General features: G+C 43.2%; 1 protein-coding gene across 1 annotated transcript in view; it reads left to right on the forward strand.

Moving 5' to 3' along the window:
- The window catches only part of myo3b (myosin IIIB), a 71763-nt gene that overhangs the window by 10112 nt on the left and 42032 nt on the right, over nucleotides 1-19619 (forward strand). The window contains exons 8-13 of the mRNA XM_030786511.1: nucleotides 1494-1559; nucleotides 9661-9816; nucleotides 16677-16761; nucleotides 17180-17296; nucleotides 17511-17615; nucleotides 19024-19107. Coding sequence (XP_030642371.1) covers nucleotides 1494-1559; nucleotides 9661-9816; nucleotides 16677-16761; nucleotides 17180-17296; nucleotides 17511-17615; nucleotides 19024-19107 — 613 coding nt within the window. The remainder of the gene's footprint in view (nucleotides 1-1493; nucleotides 1560-9660; nucleotides 9817-16676; nucleotides 16762-17179; nucleotides 17297-17510; nucleotides 17616-19023; nucleotides 19108-19619) is intronic.

Here is a 19619-nt window from a genome sequence, read left to right on the forward strand (position 1 = left end):
GTGTGTCTGTGTGTGTGTGTGTGTGTGTGTGTCTGTGTGTGTGTGTGTCTGTGTGTACACGCGTGCACGCCTGTGTGTGTGTGTGTTTTATCAGGGTCGTGAGCCAACCATATTGTAGAATATTGTTGCTGTGAGGGACATTGCTGAAAGCAGTGCCCAGGGCACAACACACGCAGACACTCCTTTAGCTGTGCCTCTACCTAGATTAGAATAAGCCATTTGTGTTTACATCATCAGTGTGTCCTCACAAATGCAAAGCCAAGGGAGAGAAGGCAGAGGCTTTGATAAGCACAATGTGAGTGTCTGGCAGCTGTGTCAGGACAGTGGTATTGACTCTATAATGTATAAGCTGAGGCGCTCTGGAGAACAACATCAAGACTGTGGCTGCAGGCTCACATTATATTTTGCATTGAAAGAGTCAGTTATTCCCCTTTGATCTGCACTTCAGAAAGAGCCGTCTGCCTGAATCTTTACCAAAGACTTGAGTGACTTAGAGCTGTGGAGAATGACAGATTACCTTGCCAAGAAAAAAAAGAAAAAGCAGAAGGGAAGTCTGTGTGTAATGGGCGTTTGTTATATATATATATATATTAATCTGCTTTGTTCTTGCTGATACTGTCTGATGAAAGAGGCTGAAGCAGGGTCTCAACACTCTCAACACTCTCAACACTCTCTGCTCTCTCCCATCAGTATCTGCACTACCTCTGTTCCTTCACTGGCTCCGCGTCAGCTTTCAATCAGCACGAAAATATGACTATTAAGTTCTACTGACCTAAAAAATTGAAGGATCACATTTACTTATTGTCTGAGTTAAAAAAGAGAGAATGAAAATAATGCCTTTCCACAGCTATAGGTAAGAAGATTTTATTTCTCTCTCTCTCTCTCTCTCTCTCACACACACACACACACATACACACATACACACACACACACACATAGCTGTGTTCAGCCTTGCTGGTGCCCTGGCTGGCTGACTGGTAATCTGAGCTGTTCTCTTCATTATGGATCACCTGGGCCCACGCTGCTGACAGAGGAATTACCTGCTCCCATAATTCCCCTCTGCTCTGCCCAGATGCTTGCTGGCAGCCTGAGAGAGGCCATTGTCATTTGTCACTTTCTGTGACTGCCTCGACCCTGGGCCTAAACTCCTCTCCACTCAAAACGCTGTGCACACAGGCCGTACCGCTGGACCTAAGCGCAGTAATGTCACATTATCAGTGTAAAATATTACTCACTCCAACTAAAAGTGTCTACTGTGTTCAGGACTGTGGTGTTTCCAGAGATGTCTTTGACCTGAGAGCTGATGTTTTTGTGTGTGTGTGTGTGTGTGTATATGTGTGTGTTTGTGTGTGTGTGTGTGTGTTTGTGTGTGTGTGTGTGTGTGCGTGTGTGTGTTTGTGTGCGTGTGTGTATGTGTGTGTGTGTGTGTGTGTTTGTGTGTGTGTGTGTGTGTGTGTGTGTGTTTGTGTGTGTGTGTGTGTGTGTGCCGACAGGAACCCGTCTCCGATGCTGAGGAGTCCTGAGCAGTGGTGTCGAAGCTTCAGTCATTTCATTGCTCAGTGAGTACTCTGCCTGAGATCCTGACCCCAGTCTTTTGAAGATGCGGGGCAGCTCTCACTCTCACTGTGCCGGTTGCCAGTTTGTGTGTTTTTCCCCCTATGAGAAATTGGTTCCTGTTCTCCAGCATGCAGAAATCTGAGCTTTGATGTTTTATTTTTACACCGTCTGCATTCTGGACTCATCTCCCCCCAGACTTTCAGTGTCATCATTATTAGTGTGGAGATTTTATTATTTACCTGATGTGATTTCTACAAATTTAATTTCCATGCTATGGATACAGTCATAAATTATTTTCTGAGACAGAAAGTGCCCATATGATTTGTTTCTTACACCACAAATGCCATGCTATACGAGGGTTTGTGCATATGGAAATAATTGTGTTATTAAGATTAAGAAATTTTGATGTAATTGTGTCATTTGACTGGCATGAGCATGCACATGCTGTAATGTAATGAATTTCCACAATTTCACAACCAACGCAATCTGTTGTGTGAGTGTCTAGTATTGTCTAAGACAGCTTTCACTGTTCTCCAGAAAGTTCTCCACCAACCGAGGTCTGGGCTTTTATTGGAATGCATCTATGATTGATTGATTAGTCCTATTTTAATTGACAAGTGGAAAATAACGGATTGATTGTTGTCATTATAAAAATCAAACAGGCACTCTAACATGGAGAGTAGTGTGCGGTCTGCCAGACATGTGGAGTGTGTGTGTGTATTGTGGAGTGTGTGTGTATTGTGGAGTGTGTGTGTATTGTAGAGTGTGTGTGTATTATGGAGTGTGTGTAATGTGGAGTGTGTGTATTGTGGAGTGTGTGTATTGCGGAATGTGTGTGGATTATGGAGTGTGTGTAATGTGGAGTGTGTGTATTGTGGAGTGTGTGTATTGTGGAGTGTGTGTATTGTGGAGAGTGTGTGTATTGTGGAGTGTGTGTATTATGGAGTGTGTGTGTAATGTGGAGTGTGTGTGTATTGTGGAGAGTGTGTGTATTGTGGAGTGTGTGTGTGTATTGTGGAGAGTGTGTGTGTATTGTGGAGTGTGTGTGTATTATGGAGTGTGTGTGTATTGTGGAGTGTGTGTATTGTGGAGAGTGTGTATTGTGGAGAGTGTGTGTGTATTGTGGAGAGTGTGTATTATGGAGTGTGTGTAATGTGGAGTGTGTGTAATGTGGAGTGTGTGTTTTGTGGAGAGTGTGTGTATTGTGGAGAGTGTGTATATTGTGGAGCGTGTATGTATTATGGAGTGTGTGTGTGTATTGTGGAGTGTGTGTATTGTGGAGTGTGTGTGTGTATTGTGGAGTGTGTGTATTGTGGAGTGTGTGTATTATGGAGGGTGTGTTTTGTGGAGAGTGTGTGTGTTTTGTGGAGTGTGTGTGTGTATTGTGGAGTGTGTGTATTGTGGAGTGTGTGCATTGTGGAGAGTGTGTATTGTGGAGAGTGTGTATTGTGGAGTGTGTGTAATGTGGAGTGTGTGTAATGTGGAGTGTGTGTTTTGTGGAGAGTGTGTGTATTGTGGAGAGTGTGTGTATTGTGGAGAGTGTGTATTATGGAGTGTGTGTAATGTGGAGTGTGTGTATTGTGGAGTGTGTGTGTATTGTGGAGCGTGTATGTATTATGGAGTGTGTGTGTGTATTGTGGAGTGTGTGTATTGTGGAGTGTGTGTTTTGTGGAGTGTGTGTGTATTGTGGAGAGTGTGTGTAATGTGGAGTGTGTGTGTATTATGGAGTGTGTCTACTGTGGAGTGTGTGTATTGTGGAGAGTGTGTGTATTGTGGAGAGTGTGTATTATGGAGTGTATGTATTGTGGAGTGTGTGTAATGTGGAGTGTGTGTGTATTGTGGAGAGTGTGTGTGTATTGTGGAGAGTGTGTGTGTATTGTGGAGTGTGTGTATTATGGAGTGTGTGTGTATTGAGGAGTGTGTGTATTGTGGAGTGTGTGTGTATTGTGGAGTGTGTGTAATGTGGAGTGTGTGTGTATTGTGGAGTGTGTGTGTATTGTGGAGTGTGTGTATTGTGGAGAGTGTGTGTATTGTGGAGTGTGTGTATTATGGAGTGTGTGTGTATTGAGGAGTGTGTGTAATGTGGAGTATGTGTGTATTGTGGAGTGTGTGTAATGTGGAGTGTGTGTGTATTGTGGAGTGTGTGTGTATTGTGGAGTGTGTGTATTGTGGAGTGTGTGTGTATTGAGGAGTGTGTGTAATGTGGAGTGTGTGTGTATTGTGGAGTGTGTGTAATGTGGAGTGTGTGTGTATTGTGGAGTGTGTGTGTATTGTGGAGTGTGTGTGTATTATGGGGTGTGTGTGTATTGTGGAGTGTGTGTGTGTATTGTGGAGTGTGTGTATTGTGGAGTGTGTGTTTTGTGGAGTGTGTGTGTTTTGTGGAGAGTGTGTGTAATGTGGAGTGTGTGTGTATTATGGAGTGTGTCTACTGTGGAGTGTGTGTATTGTGGAGAGTGTGTGTATTGTGGAGAGTGTGTATTATGGAGTGTATGTATTGTGGAGTGTGTGTAATGTGGAGTGTGTGTGTATTGTGGAGAGTGTGTGTGTATTGTGGAGAGTGTGTGTGTATTGTGGAGTGTGTGTATTATGGAGTGTGTGTGTATTGAGGAGTGTGTGTATTGTGGAGTGTGTGTGTATTGTGGAGTGTGTGTAATGTGGAGTGTGTGTGTATTGTGGAGTATGTGTGTATTGTGGAGTGTGTGTGTATTGTGGAGTGTGTGTGTATTATGGGGTGTGTGTGTATTGTGGAGTGTGTGTGTATTGTGGAGTGTGTGTGTATTATGGGGTGTGTGTGTAATGTGGAGTGTGTGTGTATTGTGGAGTGTGTGTAATGTGGAGTGTGTATGTATTGTGGAGTGTGTGTGTAATGTGGAGTGTGTGTATTGTGGAGTGTGTGTAATGTGGAGTGTGTGTGTATTGTGGAGTGTGTGTATTATGGGGTGTGTGTGTATTGTGGAGTGTGTGTGTATTGTGGAGTGTGTGTGTAATGTGGAGTGTGTGTGTATTGTGGAGTGTGTGTATTATGGGGTGTGTGTGTATTGTGGAGTGTGTGTGTATTGTGGAGTGTGTGTATTGTGGAGTGTGTGTGTAATGTGGAGTGTGTGTGTAATGTGGAGTGTGTGTGTATTGTGGAGTGTGTGTGTATTGTGGAGTGTGTGTATTGTGGAGTGTGTGTGTATTGTGGAGTGTGTGTGTATTGTGGAGTGTGTGTGTGTAATGGAGAGTAACTGAGCATGAGCTGATATTTTAATGGTCGTGTGACTGGAGAGAGAGTACAGATCAGAGAAACCATCATATATTCATATATATTATATATCATATATTCATATATATTATATATTCATATATTCATATATATTATATATTCATATATATCATATATTCATATATATCATATATTCATATATATCATATATCCATATATATTATATATTCATATATATCATATATTCATATATATTATATATTCATATATATCATATATCCATATATATTATATATTCATATATATCATATATTCATATATATTATATATTCATATATATCATATATTCATATATATTATATATTCATATATATCATATATTCATATATATTATATATTCATATATATTATATATCATTATAAATGTTCTGTATGGGGAGTAAACTGGGCCTGTGCTTTGCGTTATTATTATGTGCTGTAAAAAAAGGGGTGGAATGCACCAGTGAGTTTTACACTGGTTTAGTTTGTGAATGGAAATGAACAGATCAGACACTTTTTCTGTAAGCAGGGCTGCAGTACGAGGTAATGAACTGTTTATTAGACTTAGTCGCTCATTTGTCAGAGAGACAGGTCTATCAGCTGCATTGTGGTAAATTCAGAGGAGAGATAGCGTTTGATTCAGTAATGTGAATTATCCAAACACTGAGGTCTCTGTCTGCTGGGATGCAGTGTGCTGTGTATACACTCCCATTGTTGGCCGACCACCCAACCGCCCAGACTATGCCCTGTTCTCTGTACCCAATCCAGACTATGCCCTGTTCTCCGTACCCAATCCAGACTATGCCCTGTTCTCCGTACCCAATCCAGACTATGCCCTGTTCTCTGTACCCAATCCAGACTATGCCCTGTTCTCCGTACCCAATCCAGACTATGCCCTGTTCTCCATACCCAATCCAGACTATGCCCTGTTCTCTGTACCCAATCCAGACTATGCCCTGTTCTCCGTACCCAATCCAGACTATGCCCTGTTCTCCGTACCCAGTCCAGACTATGCCCTGTTCTCTGTACCCAATCCAGACTATGCCCTGTTCTCCGTACCCAATCCAAACTATGCCCTGTTCTCCGTACCCAATCCAGACTATGCCCTGTTCTCCGTACCCAATCCAGACTATGCCCTGTTCTCCGTACCCAATCCACACTATGCCCTGTTCTCTGTACCCAATCCAGACTATGCCCTGTTCTCCGTACCCAATCCAGACTATGCCCTGTTCTCCGTACCCAATCCAGACTATGCCCTGTTCTCCGTACCCAATCCAGACTATGCCCTGTTCTCCGTACCCAATCCAAACTATGCCCTGTTCTCTGTACCCAATCCAGACTATGCCCTGTTCTCCGTACCCAATCCAGACTATGCCCTGTTCTCCGTACCCAATCCAAACTATGCCCTGTTCTCCGTACCCAGTCCAACGGCTCGTCTTGCCTTCTGTGTAATGAGAACTCTGCATAGATGATCCACTTACGCTCGGAACCTCTATTAACAGAACTACTCAATGCAATGATTTTGTTGGCCTTTCCAGCTGTATCTGCTCTCAGGTTGTGTATAACAGTCTTGGACAGTGTTGCTGGAACTGGAGTTTCATTATGTGCATGTAATTCAGAACACCGTCATATCTCTCAGATGGTCCTGAGTAAGTGCATGAGAAAGGAAGAATTGCTTTTTGGTCATTTGTTTCTTTCTCTTTTATTTGGCCTTTGAGTAAATACAGTGAAATAAAGTTTCACAGCTTGACATGTGGAGTGCGACACGGCCATTGTAAGATGTGAGGTGTGGAGTGGGTCACGGTCGTTGTAAGATGTGAGGTGTGGAGTGGGTCACGGTCGTTGTAAGATGTGACACGTGTGGAGTGGGACACAGTCGTTGTAAGATGTGAGGTGTGGAGTGGGTCACGGTCGTTGTAAGATGTGAGGTGTGGAGTGGGTCACGGTCGTTGTAAGATGTGACACGTGTGGAGTGGGACACAGTCGTTGTAAGATGTGAGGTGTGGAGTGGGTCACGGTCGTTGTAAGATGTGACACGTGTGGAGTGGGACACGGTCGTTATAAGATGTGACACGTGTGGAGTGGGACACGGTCGTTGTAAGATGTGACACGTGTGGAGTGGGACACGGTCGTTGTAAGATGTGAGGTGTGGAGTGGGTCACGGTCGTTGTAAGATGTGACACGTGTGGAATGGGACACGGTCGTTGTAAGATGTGACGTGTGGAGTGGGACACAGTCGTTGTAAGATGTGACACGTGTGGAGTGGGACACGGTCGTTGTAAGATGTGACGTGTGGAGTGGGACACGGTCGTGGTAAGATGTGAGGTGTGGAGTGGGACACAGTCGTTGTAAGATGTGACACGTGTGGAGTGGGACACGGTCGTTGTAAGATGTGACGTGTGGAGTGGGACACGGTCGTTGTAAGATGTGACGTGTGGAGTGGGACACGGTCGTTGTAAGATGTGAGGTGTGGAGTGGGACACGGTCGTTGTAAGATGTGACACGTGTGGAGTGGGACACGGTCGTTGTAAGATGTGACACGTGTGGAGTGGGACACGGTCGTTGTAAGATGTGAGGTGTGGAGTGGGACACGGTCGTTGTAAGATGTGAGGTGTGGAGTGGGACACGGTCGTTGTAAGATGTGACACGTGTGGAGTGGGACACAGTCGTTGTAAGATGTGACACGTGTGGAGTGGGACACGGTCGTTGTAAGATGTGAGGTGTGGAGTGTGACACGGTCGTTGTAAGATGTGACACGTGTGGAGTGGGTCACGGTCGTTGTAAGATGTGACACGTGTGGAGTGGGACACGGTCGTTGTAAGATGTGACACGTGTGGAGTGGGACACGGTCGTTGTAAGATGTGACACGTGTGGAGTGGGTCACAGTGACTCCTAAAGCATTTTGAATGGGCCTGTAGCTAGCTGTAGTTTGAGCTGTGTAGCTTTGCCCTGTCAGTGCCTGATTTGTGTGTCACATTTTATGTTGTTTGTTTTCAGGTAAGGGGGGGGGGGGGGGGGGTTTGAAAAGATGGGCTGGTTCCATGGTAACTGGTTCCATGGTAACTGGGGAGTCGTAATGTCTTAGAAACGGGGACTGTGGGACTGTTATCAGATGAGAAATAATTCTCTAAGATAAACGCTCTCACAGTCAGCGTGTTGGAGAAGAACGACACGCTGTGTACCGTTATCAGTCAGCGCAGACGGCTCCTGTTCTTTCTCTTCTCCCTCATCCGTGTGGGAGTCATCAGTCGTCCTCTGTGAGAAATGGCTCATCCACAGCTGTAATTGTGTAAGGGAAAAAACCCCTGTCCTCCGTATCAGCGCTAGCCCGGCTGTTTAGCCTCCTCACCGCGTGACGCGGCTAATGATGGCAAACCTCTGCTTAATGTTCTGACGCTAATGAATGCTGGGAATTGTCTTTGACAGCTCACAGAACACATTACATCATAAAGTCTAGAACAGAAATGTATTACTACTTGTGCTGACTACAGAGGGGGTATAAAGGGAATTAGGACTGCCACAAATGTGTTTGAGGTGCCATGTTTTGTTATGATGCCTGGAAAACTGCCTCTAGTAGTTGTGAGTCAAAACCAGTCAGTTAGAAAATAATATTTGTCATGATAACATGACTTTTTTCTCTATTAAATATTTTTATTATCTAAAATATCATCTCTCATGTCATGTGTTGGAAAGCATTGTCATGCTGAATACCTAAGGTACAGAGGGAGAATTGATAAACTGAATACCTAAGGCACAGAGGGAGAATTGATAAACTAGATGAACAGAAACATGGAGTTTAGAGCCTGTCGCAACACCTCTGTTCAGGTCTGGGACAGAATTGGAGAAATGCAGAGATGTTATATCAGTCTCACTGAATTGCCTTCATTTTGACATGTTTGTTTACAGCCTTGCTGTATGTGTTACACCTGTATGTGTTACAACTTTGTTCATGTCATGTTTGGAATGTCCAATTGACTTGATGAACTTGTGTGTGTGTGTGTGTGTGTGTGTGGGTGTGTGTGTGTGTGTGTGGGTGTGTGTGTTTGTCTGTGAGTGTGTGTGTGTGTGTGTGTGCATTTAATCTCAGCCCTGGCTCCACTGCTGTGTTCAGTGTTTTGAGCATAAATGTGTGAATAAAGATGGTCCCTTTCAGATGAGAAAACAGAAAACAGTCAGTCTCCCTGTTTAAATCAGTATTTTGTCTTCTAGAAAGTGTTTTGTTTTGGTTTCGATGAGTTTTGTCTCTGAAATCATGTTCATATGAAACTGAGTGTGAGGCTGTGTTTTATAATGACAGTGTGGTACGTGAAAGTGATTTTGTTGACATGTGGCATGAGACAGGCGTCTTAAAACTGGCTGGGCAGTGAATAAACAGTGTGGTGTGGACACAGTCATTTACACTGGGAGAATAAGAGAAAGAGAGAGGGAGGGAACAAAGAGAGACAGGGACAGACAGACAGAGAGAGAGAAAGAGAGACAGAGAGGGACTAAAATCCCAGTTTGGTCCAGCTGAGCGGTGACTGAGGTTCTCAGTGCTGAAGATGATCAGGTGATTTATGCCACTCTGACTTTAAAAATGATTCTCACCTTATCTGAGCACAAAATCCATGTTCACTTTTATATTTGTTCTTAAACTTCTCAGGTCTTGTGTTGCAAGATAATTTAGTGGTCTGAATGGCTAAATCTTAAATATAAACACGTTTAAAAATGGACTTTTTATGTTTTATAACGATTACACGTCTTTTTCATATTTTTAAAACAGTGGCTTTTTATCCACAGTTGGTGTGAGTTGGTCTGAGTTATAGTGGACAGCGCTGGTTTGTGACATGTTTTATGTGTGTGTGCTCTGGTTCTCTCAGGTGTTTGATTAAAGATTTTGAGAGTCGTCCGTCTGTGACTCACCTGCTGGAACATCCCTTCATTAAGCAGGCACACGGTAAAGACTCCACACTGAGGGCACAGCTCTCTGTCCTGATCCGGGAGCAGCAAGAACTGGGCTGCAGGACCAAGACCAGGTACCGACCTCCCCGCACAGAGACACACGGATTAACAATTTCAATTTCTAAATTGTCTTATGTGACCAAACAGTGATCGTGGACTTTTTGGAACTATTCCTTTTCCTTTTTTCTGTCATGCAGAATGTTTTATATATAAATATATACATTTCACCAGCTTTATGAAAGCTTTACTTATTACAGGAGCTCTCTTCCAAAGTCGTTTATTGTACTAATTCTGGAGAGAAAACAGTGTTATTTGAATAAAACTGATTATTTTGGGGGAGTAATTATGACATCCGTAAAAAGCAAGAAAGCACCTTTTAAGATTCCGTTTGGATTCCGTTTGGAGCTCTCTTTACAGTTTGATTGTTGCAGTTCCTCTGAATCAGTGATTGTTGCAGTTCTTCTGAATCAGTGTTTGACTGATCGCTTTCATTGTGTCACATTGACCCGTTTGTCAGGATGGTGTTTTGGACAACCTTACACCTTTTTGTTTAATTTTGTCAGCAGACGTTCCTGTTCGTACATGAAAAAACAAATAAATAACCTTATCTTAAATCTTAACCGACAACAAATTATAACACAGAAACTAAACGGTTTAAATGATGAAATTCCTGATAGCTCATTTTGGCAAGAAAAAAAATCCTTGCACTTTTTGACTTTTAGACAGGACAGAAACCCAGTGGCAATCTGATGGGTGTCTCTGGGCTGTCACGTGTGTGTGTAGTGTGTTTTTAGACAGCAGCCAAACGGGACACAGTGTCTGAGCAGTGGACAAGCCTAAGGTAGCAGTGGTGAAAATAGGAGGAAACCCAGACAGACACCAGACATGCACCTCAGCTTGGCCCTTATTACACCACTGGTTTTATATTTGTATGCACTCTGGGCATTACGCCATTATTAATTTGAGCCAGTAAATCACCAATACACACATGATGAAAATGCACATAGCTTAAATACACTTTTTGAATTCATATCAGCTGTAGGTACAATTGCAGTCCTAACACAGGGACACCAAAAGATGTAGGTGTGATAGGATTAATAAATCAGTCTCATAAAATTTATTAACCATTAATTTGGGTGTTCAATATTTTATTAATTAAACAACGAAGATTAATGGGATAAGCTAGCTGTAACACTGTGCTACAGTCTTAGAGAGTATTGCAGTACTAATGTATTACAATTACACTACTAAATCCATAACACTCATGAACAACCAGGTTGGTGAAGGTAATTGGGAGTGCTTTGATGGCAGAGGTTGGCATTCAGTGAATACTGTGGCAGAAACAGACAGGACAACAGTTTATTTCAATGATACTATTTATTAACACAATCAATACTACTTGGCAAACTAATACTGATATGGTACAATCAATAATCAGCAGCAAATAGAATGATCAAAGGGTAAATGGTAACAAAATGGTGATGAGTCTATGTACAGGTATTCAGTGTAGGACTGAATGAGTGTTAGACCAGAGATGAGTGTGTGTGTGTGTGTCTGTGTGTGTGTGTGTGTGTGTGTGTGTGTGAGAGAGAGAAAGAGAGCGTGCGTGTATGTGGGCGTGTGCCCAGCTGCGCACTGAAGAGAGAGGGAGGAGTTCTTTGGAGAGAAGCTGTGCGCATGTGCACAGGCAAGAGGTATGCGTGGTATGAGGACGTAGTGCGCGAGCGTGCGTGCTAGGCACCAACTAGAGTGGGGATGGGCTACGAGAAGCCCATGTGTGCGAGAGACTTGAAGATCTTCGGGGCTCCGTTACTCGTCCGATGATCTTTAAGGGTTCTTGATTTAGTTCGTCAACGTTTAAAGAAATAAAAAGGGATCCGGTCGCCTTTTCTTCCGTCGATTACTACGTTGTGCATTACAGTGTAACTAGCCGGTAGAAGTTAAAGTTGCAACTGCGCGGGAGAAAGTAGATTAAACTTTGGTTGTACAAATGTCTCGCTTCGTTGTTACTTTGTCCTTTTCTTCGGCAGAGGAAAAAGACACCCGCTGCTAGCGAGCTCCTGCTAGAGCGAGCCGCTGCTAGGGAGTTGCAGAATTGCGGAGCTGGAAAGAGAAAGAGTTTGGAATTTTCCGCGGTTTTATGACGAAAATTGCGTCATCACTGTATATGGTAGCTGGCTCCATTGCTGTATCCAATACCGTTACAGTGAAATCTGAGAAGAAGGGTACAGATTACCCATGCGGTCAAGCAGGAAATTGTGGGTAATATGTTCTACGGGCCTGACGACCCCTACACAGCTATCTGTCTGAGTGTGTGTGTGTGTGTGTGTGTGTATGAGTGTTTTTGGTTTGTGTGTGTGTGGGTTTGTTTGTATGAGTGTTTTTGGTTTGTTTGTGTGTGTGTGTGTGTGTGTTTGTGTGCCCATTGGCCTACATACAAAATTAGCATTTTCTCACTTAGAGCTAAAGTGTTGGGCTTCTGAATAAAGTGATCACTGTTTGTAATCGCTCTCAGTCTAATGATCAGAGACTTTCCTAATGTCGCTGAGTCCTGAATCAGTTCTCAGTTTACATAAGTTTGATCATTTCACCCAGCCTCACATTCAGTGACACACTGACGGGCTCACTGTGGGTTCAGAGGGAAGGTATGAGGTGTTTTGTGTGTCCTCATTAGTTTCATATGCTGAGTGACAAAGTGCCTCAGCGTCTCTGCTCTCCTGACTCGCTCCATCCATTTGAGGTAAAACACTACTATTAAGATAAATCACTGTTATTAATCTCACTTGGTGTAAACACTCAAATTAGCCCCACCCCACGTGCTCTGCACCACCCGCAGTCCTGAACAAATGGACTGTATGATTTCAGCACCGTACAGTATCAGCTGTGCTTTAGTTCACAGAGATGAAATGATGGCCCCCCTGGTGACCGGAGATAGTCAGTATAGTTTAGATAAGGCAAAGATCTCCTTGTAATTCTGCCGTATGATATTCACATAAACACTAAGTCCTCACATGTCGAATACACACACACAGGTCTGTTCACCTGACTGAAATACACCCGCAGAACGGTCATATGACTGAAATACACCCACAGAACGGTCATATGACAGAAATACACCCACAGAACGGTCATATGACCGAAATACACCCACAGAACAGTCATATGACTGAAATACACCCACAGAACGGTCATATATGACAGAAATACACCCACAGAACGGTCATATATGACTGAAATACACCCACAGAACGGTCATATGACCGAAATACACCCACAGAACGGTCATATGACTGAAATACACCCACAGAACGGTCATATATGACTGAAATACACCCACAGAACGGTCATATGACTGAAATACACCCACAGATCTCTTCACATGATCGAACTGTTGTTCTTCTTACACAGCTGTTTTCTTTCTTATTACAGTCATTTTAACTAAAGGCTAAACTAATGTTGTCTGTCTGTCGCCGGCCTGATACCTAAATGGGTTCTTTTGGTCACTGGAAACCAGAGGAAACTTTTAGTGGAAGGGGAATGAAACATGAAGTGAAATAGCTAGACACACTTCTCGACATAAGAAAGTACACGTATTTCAACAAATAACTCTCAGAAATTGCTTTGATGAATATTCTGTCTTAGCCTCTGTCAGTTTATGTAATTGTCTGTCTTTCTATCTATGCATCCATCCATCCATTCATCCATCCATCCATTGGTTAGATCTAAATGTCATTTACATGTGCATATTAAGGCCTGGAACACACATACATTAGTGTGATGAATTTTAACGTGTTGACAGGGGCATGTTTGAACTAGGAAGATGTCCCAGTTTTCTGTGTTTGTTTGTTTTTAAACATTATTTATAAACATTATATTTATGTTTTTCTCATGCATTTGACCCACACTCCTTGTCTCAGCATGAGGATAGCTTTCATCCTCAAAATCCGTTTATTTGACGTCTCACCAAAGAAAAAAAGGGGGTGAGAATTGAGTGGGAAATAGGAACTCTTCAGCATTAGATGAAAATTGGGTTATCAAAACAACAACACAAATTGTCTAATCACAAATCTGTCTCTACCACATGTGGTACATGACACAAACCTCCATCAATCTCACCCTGCCCTGTTTTAGAACCTCCATCACTCTCACCCTGCCCTGTTTTAGAACCTTCATCTGTCTCACCCTGCCCTGTTTTAGAACCTTCATCACTCTCACCCTGCCCTGTTTTAGAACTTTCAATGATCTCACCCTGCCCTGTTTTAGAACTTTCAATGATCTCACCCTGCCCTGTTTTAGAACTTTCAATGATCTCACCCTGCCCTGTTTTAGAACTTTCAATGATCTCACCCTGCCCTGTTTTAGAACTTCCATCACTCTCACCCTGCCCTGTTTTAGAACTTTCAATGATCTCACCCTGCCCTGTTTTAGAACCTTCATCACTCTCACCCTGCCCTGTTTTAGAACTTTCAATGATCTCACCCTGCCCTGTTTTAGAACTTTCAATGATCTCACCCTGCCCTGTTTTAGAACTTTCAATGATCTCACCCTGCCCTGTTTTAGAACCTTCATCACTCTCACCCTGCCCTGTTTTAAAGCCAGCTCATGTCAGTCCGAACCCTCATCTGTGGTGTAATCATCCGCAGATCATCCGTATCTTCCTTTATTGAGATCCTGACCAAGTTTCTGTCAGAGACAGACTACCCTGAGTTTAACCCAGACACTCACTAATTAGTGCATGCAGCAACAAAAAGGCCCGTTAAGCAGTTTCAGTAGGATCGGCAGAGGGGTTTCTAAACTCTTTAAGAATTGTGCTCTTGGACAGCTCCAGCTCTATAAGCAGGCTCTTTCACGTTTCCATGCTGGTATGTATCAACACTACCTCCAGCCCTATAAACATGGCTCAACACTACCTCCAGCATGAAACGCATTCTCAGCCCACTTTGATGTTCAGTGCCAGGTCACTCATGTTTGATGTTATGTTTTAAACTAGGATATCAAAATGTCCAATGATAATCAGTGTAAAAGAGTTCTGATCTCATTTCGAACTAAAACCTCTTGCTGTCTCTCTCTCTGTCTGTCACACACACATGCACACACACACACATATATATTAGAGCCCAACCATTAAATCAGCGTGCCGGTATTATCGGCCGATATGAGTTAATCGCAGATAAATCAGTACTGTCGTTTATAACGGCCAATAAATGACAACTAAAAAGAGACAGAAGATGGATCCCTCAGCCATGTTATGACATTCATGTCAGCCATGCCTGGTTTTGCCGCAGTAACGTGAAAGCCGGTACAGTCAGTCAAACATCAAAATTACGTTTAACGGTACAGTAGTTTGAGTGGTGTAGACTAAGCCGTTGACAGACTTGATTGTTGGTTTATTTATGAAACAGTGAAGCAGTTCCAGCGAGTAAACAAACAGCGGTCCTGTCATTTCTCCCTCATCTCTGCTGCTTACAGCAGCTTATAACGCTGTCCATCGCTACATGAGGTTACAGACAAAGCTAGCTAATGCCACGTTTGACGTCATATATAAACAGTATATATGAAAGAGTCTTAATAAGAGCAGAGTATCAATAATGTGTCAGTCAAAGACCTATTTTTTCCCACCAAAACTCATTTATGATCATATTTTGTTCTTGGCAAAAATGAGAGAAACCGACACCGTCTGTAGACACCACACATTTTATTTCCAGAGGAAACAAGTCAGCGGTTTCACAATGGGCATCAGCCTCACAACCAAGGACAACATGTCAAGGACTTGACCTGTCCTCGTATCAGGAAGATTAGCAGACTTTTCATCTGTTCAGAGCAAGTTCAGTAACACGAATTTACCTCAGTACACTGAAGGTAGCAAAAAGTGTCAGTTTTGGGAGAGACAAAATTTTCCCTCTTCTCTCAGAAAAAAAGCAGAGAGAGTAACCTACTTTTATTGAGAAAAAACATTCAGAGAAAATTCAAGTATTCAAATGCATCATATAAATGAACATGTCATAATTGTAACCAGCCAAATTCAACTGAGTTAGCAGGCATTTGGCTGACATCTGTGCTTGAGAAATCTCTGTGTTTCACAGTAGTCTGTGCCTGAGAAACCTCTGTGTTTCACAGTAGTCTGTGCCTGAGAAATCTCTGTGTTTCACAGTAGTCTGTGCCTGAGAAATCTCTGTGTTTCACAGTAGTCTGTGCCTGAGAAATCTCTGTGTTTCACAGTAGTCTGTGCTTGGACAGAGACTCTTACAGGCTGACAGGACTCAGGATACTTGAGTCTAAGGGATCCAGTTCACAGCTTTAACAAAGCCACATCTCCGGGAACATTACTGTGTTTGATCTGAAATCAACTTTTGAAACAAGCAATTAAGCAAGTGCAAAAGATGTTATTTGTTCAAAAACAGGTTGCATTGTTTCTGCTGTTTTACCTGCTTTTGTCTGTAATGCAAATATTCATTTGAGTATAGACTGTTTGATTTCACAGCATGATCACAGGGCGAATTTATTCCATTGTTGTGTGAGATATTCCAGCACAAAATAGCTCAACTTTTACACAAACACACACACATGCATACACACTCACACACATGCACGCACACTCACACACATGCACGCACACACACACATACACACTCCACACACACACACACACACACACTGTGACCATCCCTCAGGTCATAACAGGCTTTGATGTGATGAATGCAGACCGGCTGGTTTCCTGCTGCCTTCAGCTCGGCCGGTCACACAATGGAAGAGGCCTTTTGGTGATGAAGTACAATGAGCAGTAATGTTTCTCCAACTCTCCCAAAGTCCAGAACAGGCACCATGACTGCAGCGTACTGGCCATAGGAATGTCAAATAGATTTCTATTCATGACATGTCCACAGAAACACAAGTGACACTTAAATTGGCTGAAACATTTTGCGTTGCCTTACAGACATGAAAGGATCAATACACGGAAAACGCTGATAATTGAAAGCTGTCCTGACGATGATCTGGTGAATCTGGAGGTTTTAGATGAGGTGAGAAAGGTGTTTGATCTTCCTCTGTTTCATATTCATTAACACACTCAATAACATAAACACTTGGCAGCCAGTTTATTTGGGATACTGGACCCGCCTCTGCCTCAGGACAACCTGCGTTCCACAGGTTGTGGATTCTGCATTGCCGTGGAAACGTGCAGGGATGTTGGTTCATGTTGACCACATGACATTGGTCTGAAGGCGTTACATTCATGTTGCCATCAGCTCAAAAATGCTGTACTGGCGTGAGGTCTGGGGACTGCACCGACCACTCACATAAAGCAAACTCAGTGCAGTAAGAGGTCATTTAAGAGCTATCAGAGCCTGTCTGCACAGTGTGAAGAATGACTGTATTGTATTGAGTTAGCGTTATCCTAATATTACAGCTGCCCTTACGCATGTATACTCTCTGAAACAGGAGTCCATTATAACACACCTTCAGAAGCGCTATGATGAGTTACAAATCTACACATATGTTGGAGACATTCTCATCGCTCTCAATCCTTTCCAAAGCTTGAGTATCTACTCTCCACAGGTTAGTGCAAAAGCATCCTCTTCACCACAGGCCATTCATTAACCTTAATATTCATTTTCAGGGCTTAGTCAAGAACTTTCATATCAACCTACATGTTAGTCTGAACATCTCAGTGTTTGCTGATCACATGTCAGAAACATCAAAAAGAGAGTGGCAGGCAGCTTCACAGTGAGACATTTACTCTGTGGTAAAGAGGTTTGTGTGTTTCCTCCAGTTCTCCAAACTCTACCACGGTGAGAAACGCTCAGCCAATCCTCCTCACATCTTTGCCACAGCAGATGCAGCCTACCAGGGAATGGTGACCTTCTGCAAAGACCAGGTACTGTTTGAGTTAAGTCTCTAAAAACTCTGCAGAGACCAGGCACTGTTAGGGTTGATTCCCTAAAAAGGTCTGTTATTGCCTTTAGAACAGAGATAGAGTCCTGATCAAACATTGTTGAAAATCACGCTGGCATACGCCAATCGAGAACAAAATGCATCAGGAAGGATAAGCAGGACTCACAGGTTGAAGGCCCATCACTGACATCAAACATTAGCAAAGCTGCTAAACACATCTGCCACAGAATCAGCCACAGAATTAGACTGACTGCACCTCAATCTGGATTCAACAGGATGTACAGCTTGTGAGCTTCACAAAGCTGATATATTATGGTATGGTTGCCATTTTGACAATGATTGTAACCAAGGTCGATGCACAAAACCTGTTATGAGCACAAAAGCTGGACCTCTGGGTAGTGGAGGACAATAATATGCTCTGATGGGTTGTCTTGTACCTCTGGACAGTTTTATGCTCAGATCAAACCGAAGGAAGGCTTCAGTCCGCTCTCTCTGTCCCCAAGTATTAAATATAGTAGCAGGTCTCTATGGCACAGCCAGCTATATCACAGGAGTCATTGGGTCCAGTTACTACTCCACATGCTAGAATTATGGCCGAAGGGTATAAGAGCATTTTAGATAGGCATGTGAACTATATAGTCCCCATGCAAAAACCCCATACGCAGTATCAAACAAACCCCAGAGAAAACCACATACACACTACTGAACAAACCCCAGAGAAAACCACATACACACTATCAAACGAACCCCAATGTGGAACCATGAACAACAGGGTAGAACCAGCAGAGTGTTCCATGTTCTCACCAGCTGTCAGATCCAAACCTCACTGAACCTGTAAAGGATGAATATGAATGTAATCTGCAGATCAGATTTTCCCTCCTGAAGCATGGACCATGGGATATCACACAAGAACAGTTATTAAATCAGTATGACAAAACTTGAAGAGCTGTTGTTCTTAAGGTAAAAGACAGTCCTCTCATTAGTTAATAAATATTAATTTGCTAAATAGTAGAATAGTCATCTGTATTATTTCATCTTTCCATTATTTTGTCCACCCCTTCACATATTTGCTAAGGGTTTGGAGTTTTACATCTGTCAAAACTCTCTCTGTGCTCTCAACTGTGGACCTTAGGTTCTGCAAAGACTCACTGCTATAGAGTTTAGCCTCATCTTTAAGGATTAGACAACTTGGTCTAGCACATCTTGTTTTTAAGGGTCAAATGAAGTGGTTAAGAATCTGTTTTGCGTGTTTTGTATTGTATTCATAAGTACGAATAAGTATGACCGTATCTGTCTCTTGATGACTGTGATGAGTATGTAAGCACTCTGTTGTCTTAATCTTAATCTTAGTCTGATGTCTGCTGTGTTTGGTGTCTCGCTGTGAAATTCAGTGCATTATAATCAGTGGAGAGAGTGGAGCTGGGAAGACTGAGAGTGCTCATCTGATTGTCCAACACCTCACCTATCTGGGCAAGGTACTGACCTTACACACCACTGTCCTCACCTATCACGGCAAGGTACTGACCCAACACACCACTGTCCTCACCTATCTAGGCAAGGTACTGACCTTACACACCACTGTCCTCACCTATCACGGCAAGGTACTGACCCAGCACACCACTGTCCTCACCTATCACGACAAGGTACTGACCTTACACACCACTGTCCTCACCTATCACGGCAAGGTACTGACCCAACACACCACTGTCCTCACCTATCACGGCAAGGGACTGACCCAGCACACCACTGTCCTCACCTATCACGACAAGGTACTGACCTTACATACCACTGTCCTCACCTATCACGGCAAGGTACTGACCCAACACACCACTGTCCTCACCTATCACAGCAAGGTACTGACCTTACACACCACTGTCCTCACCTATCACAGCAAGGTACTGACCCAACACACCACTGTCCTCACCCGTCTGGGCAAGGTACTGACCCAACACACCACTGTCCTCACCTATCTGGGCAAGGTACTGAC

The sequence above is a fragment of the Chanos chanos genome, chromosome 10, assembly GCF_902362185.1.
Source record: "Chanos chanos chromosome 10, fChaCha1.1, whole genome shotgun sequence".
Taxonomy (NCBI): Eukaryota; Metazoa; Chordata; class Actinopteri; order Gonorynchiformes; family Chanidae; genus Chanos; species Chanos chanos.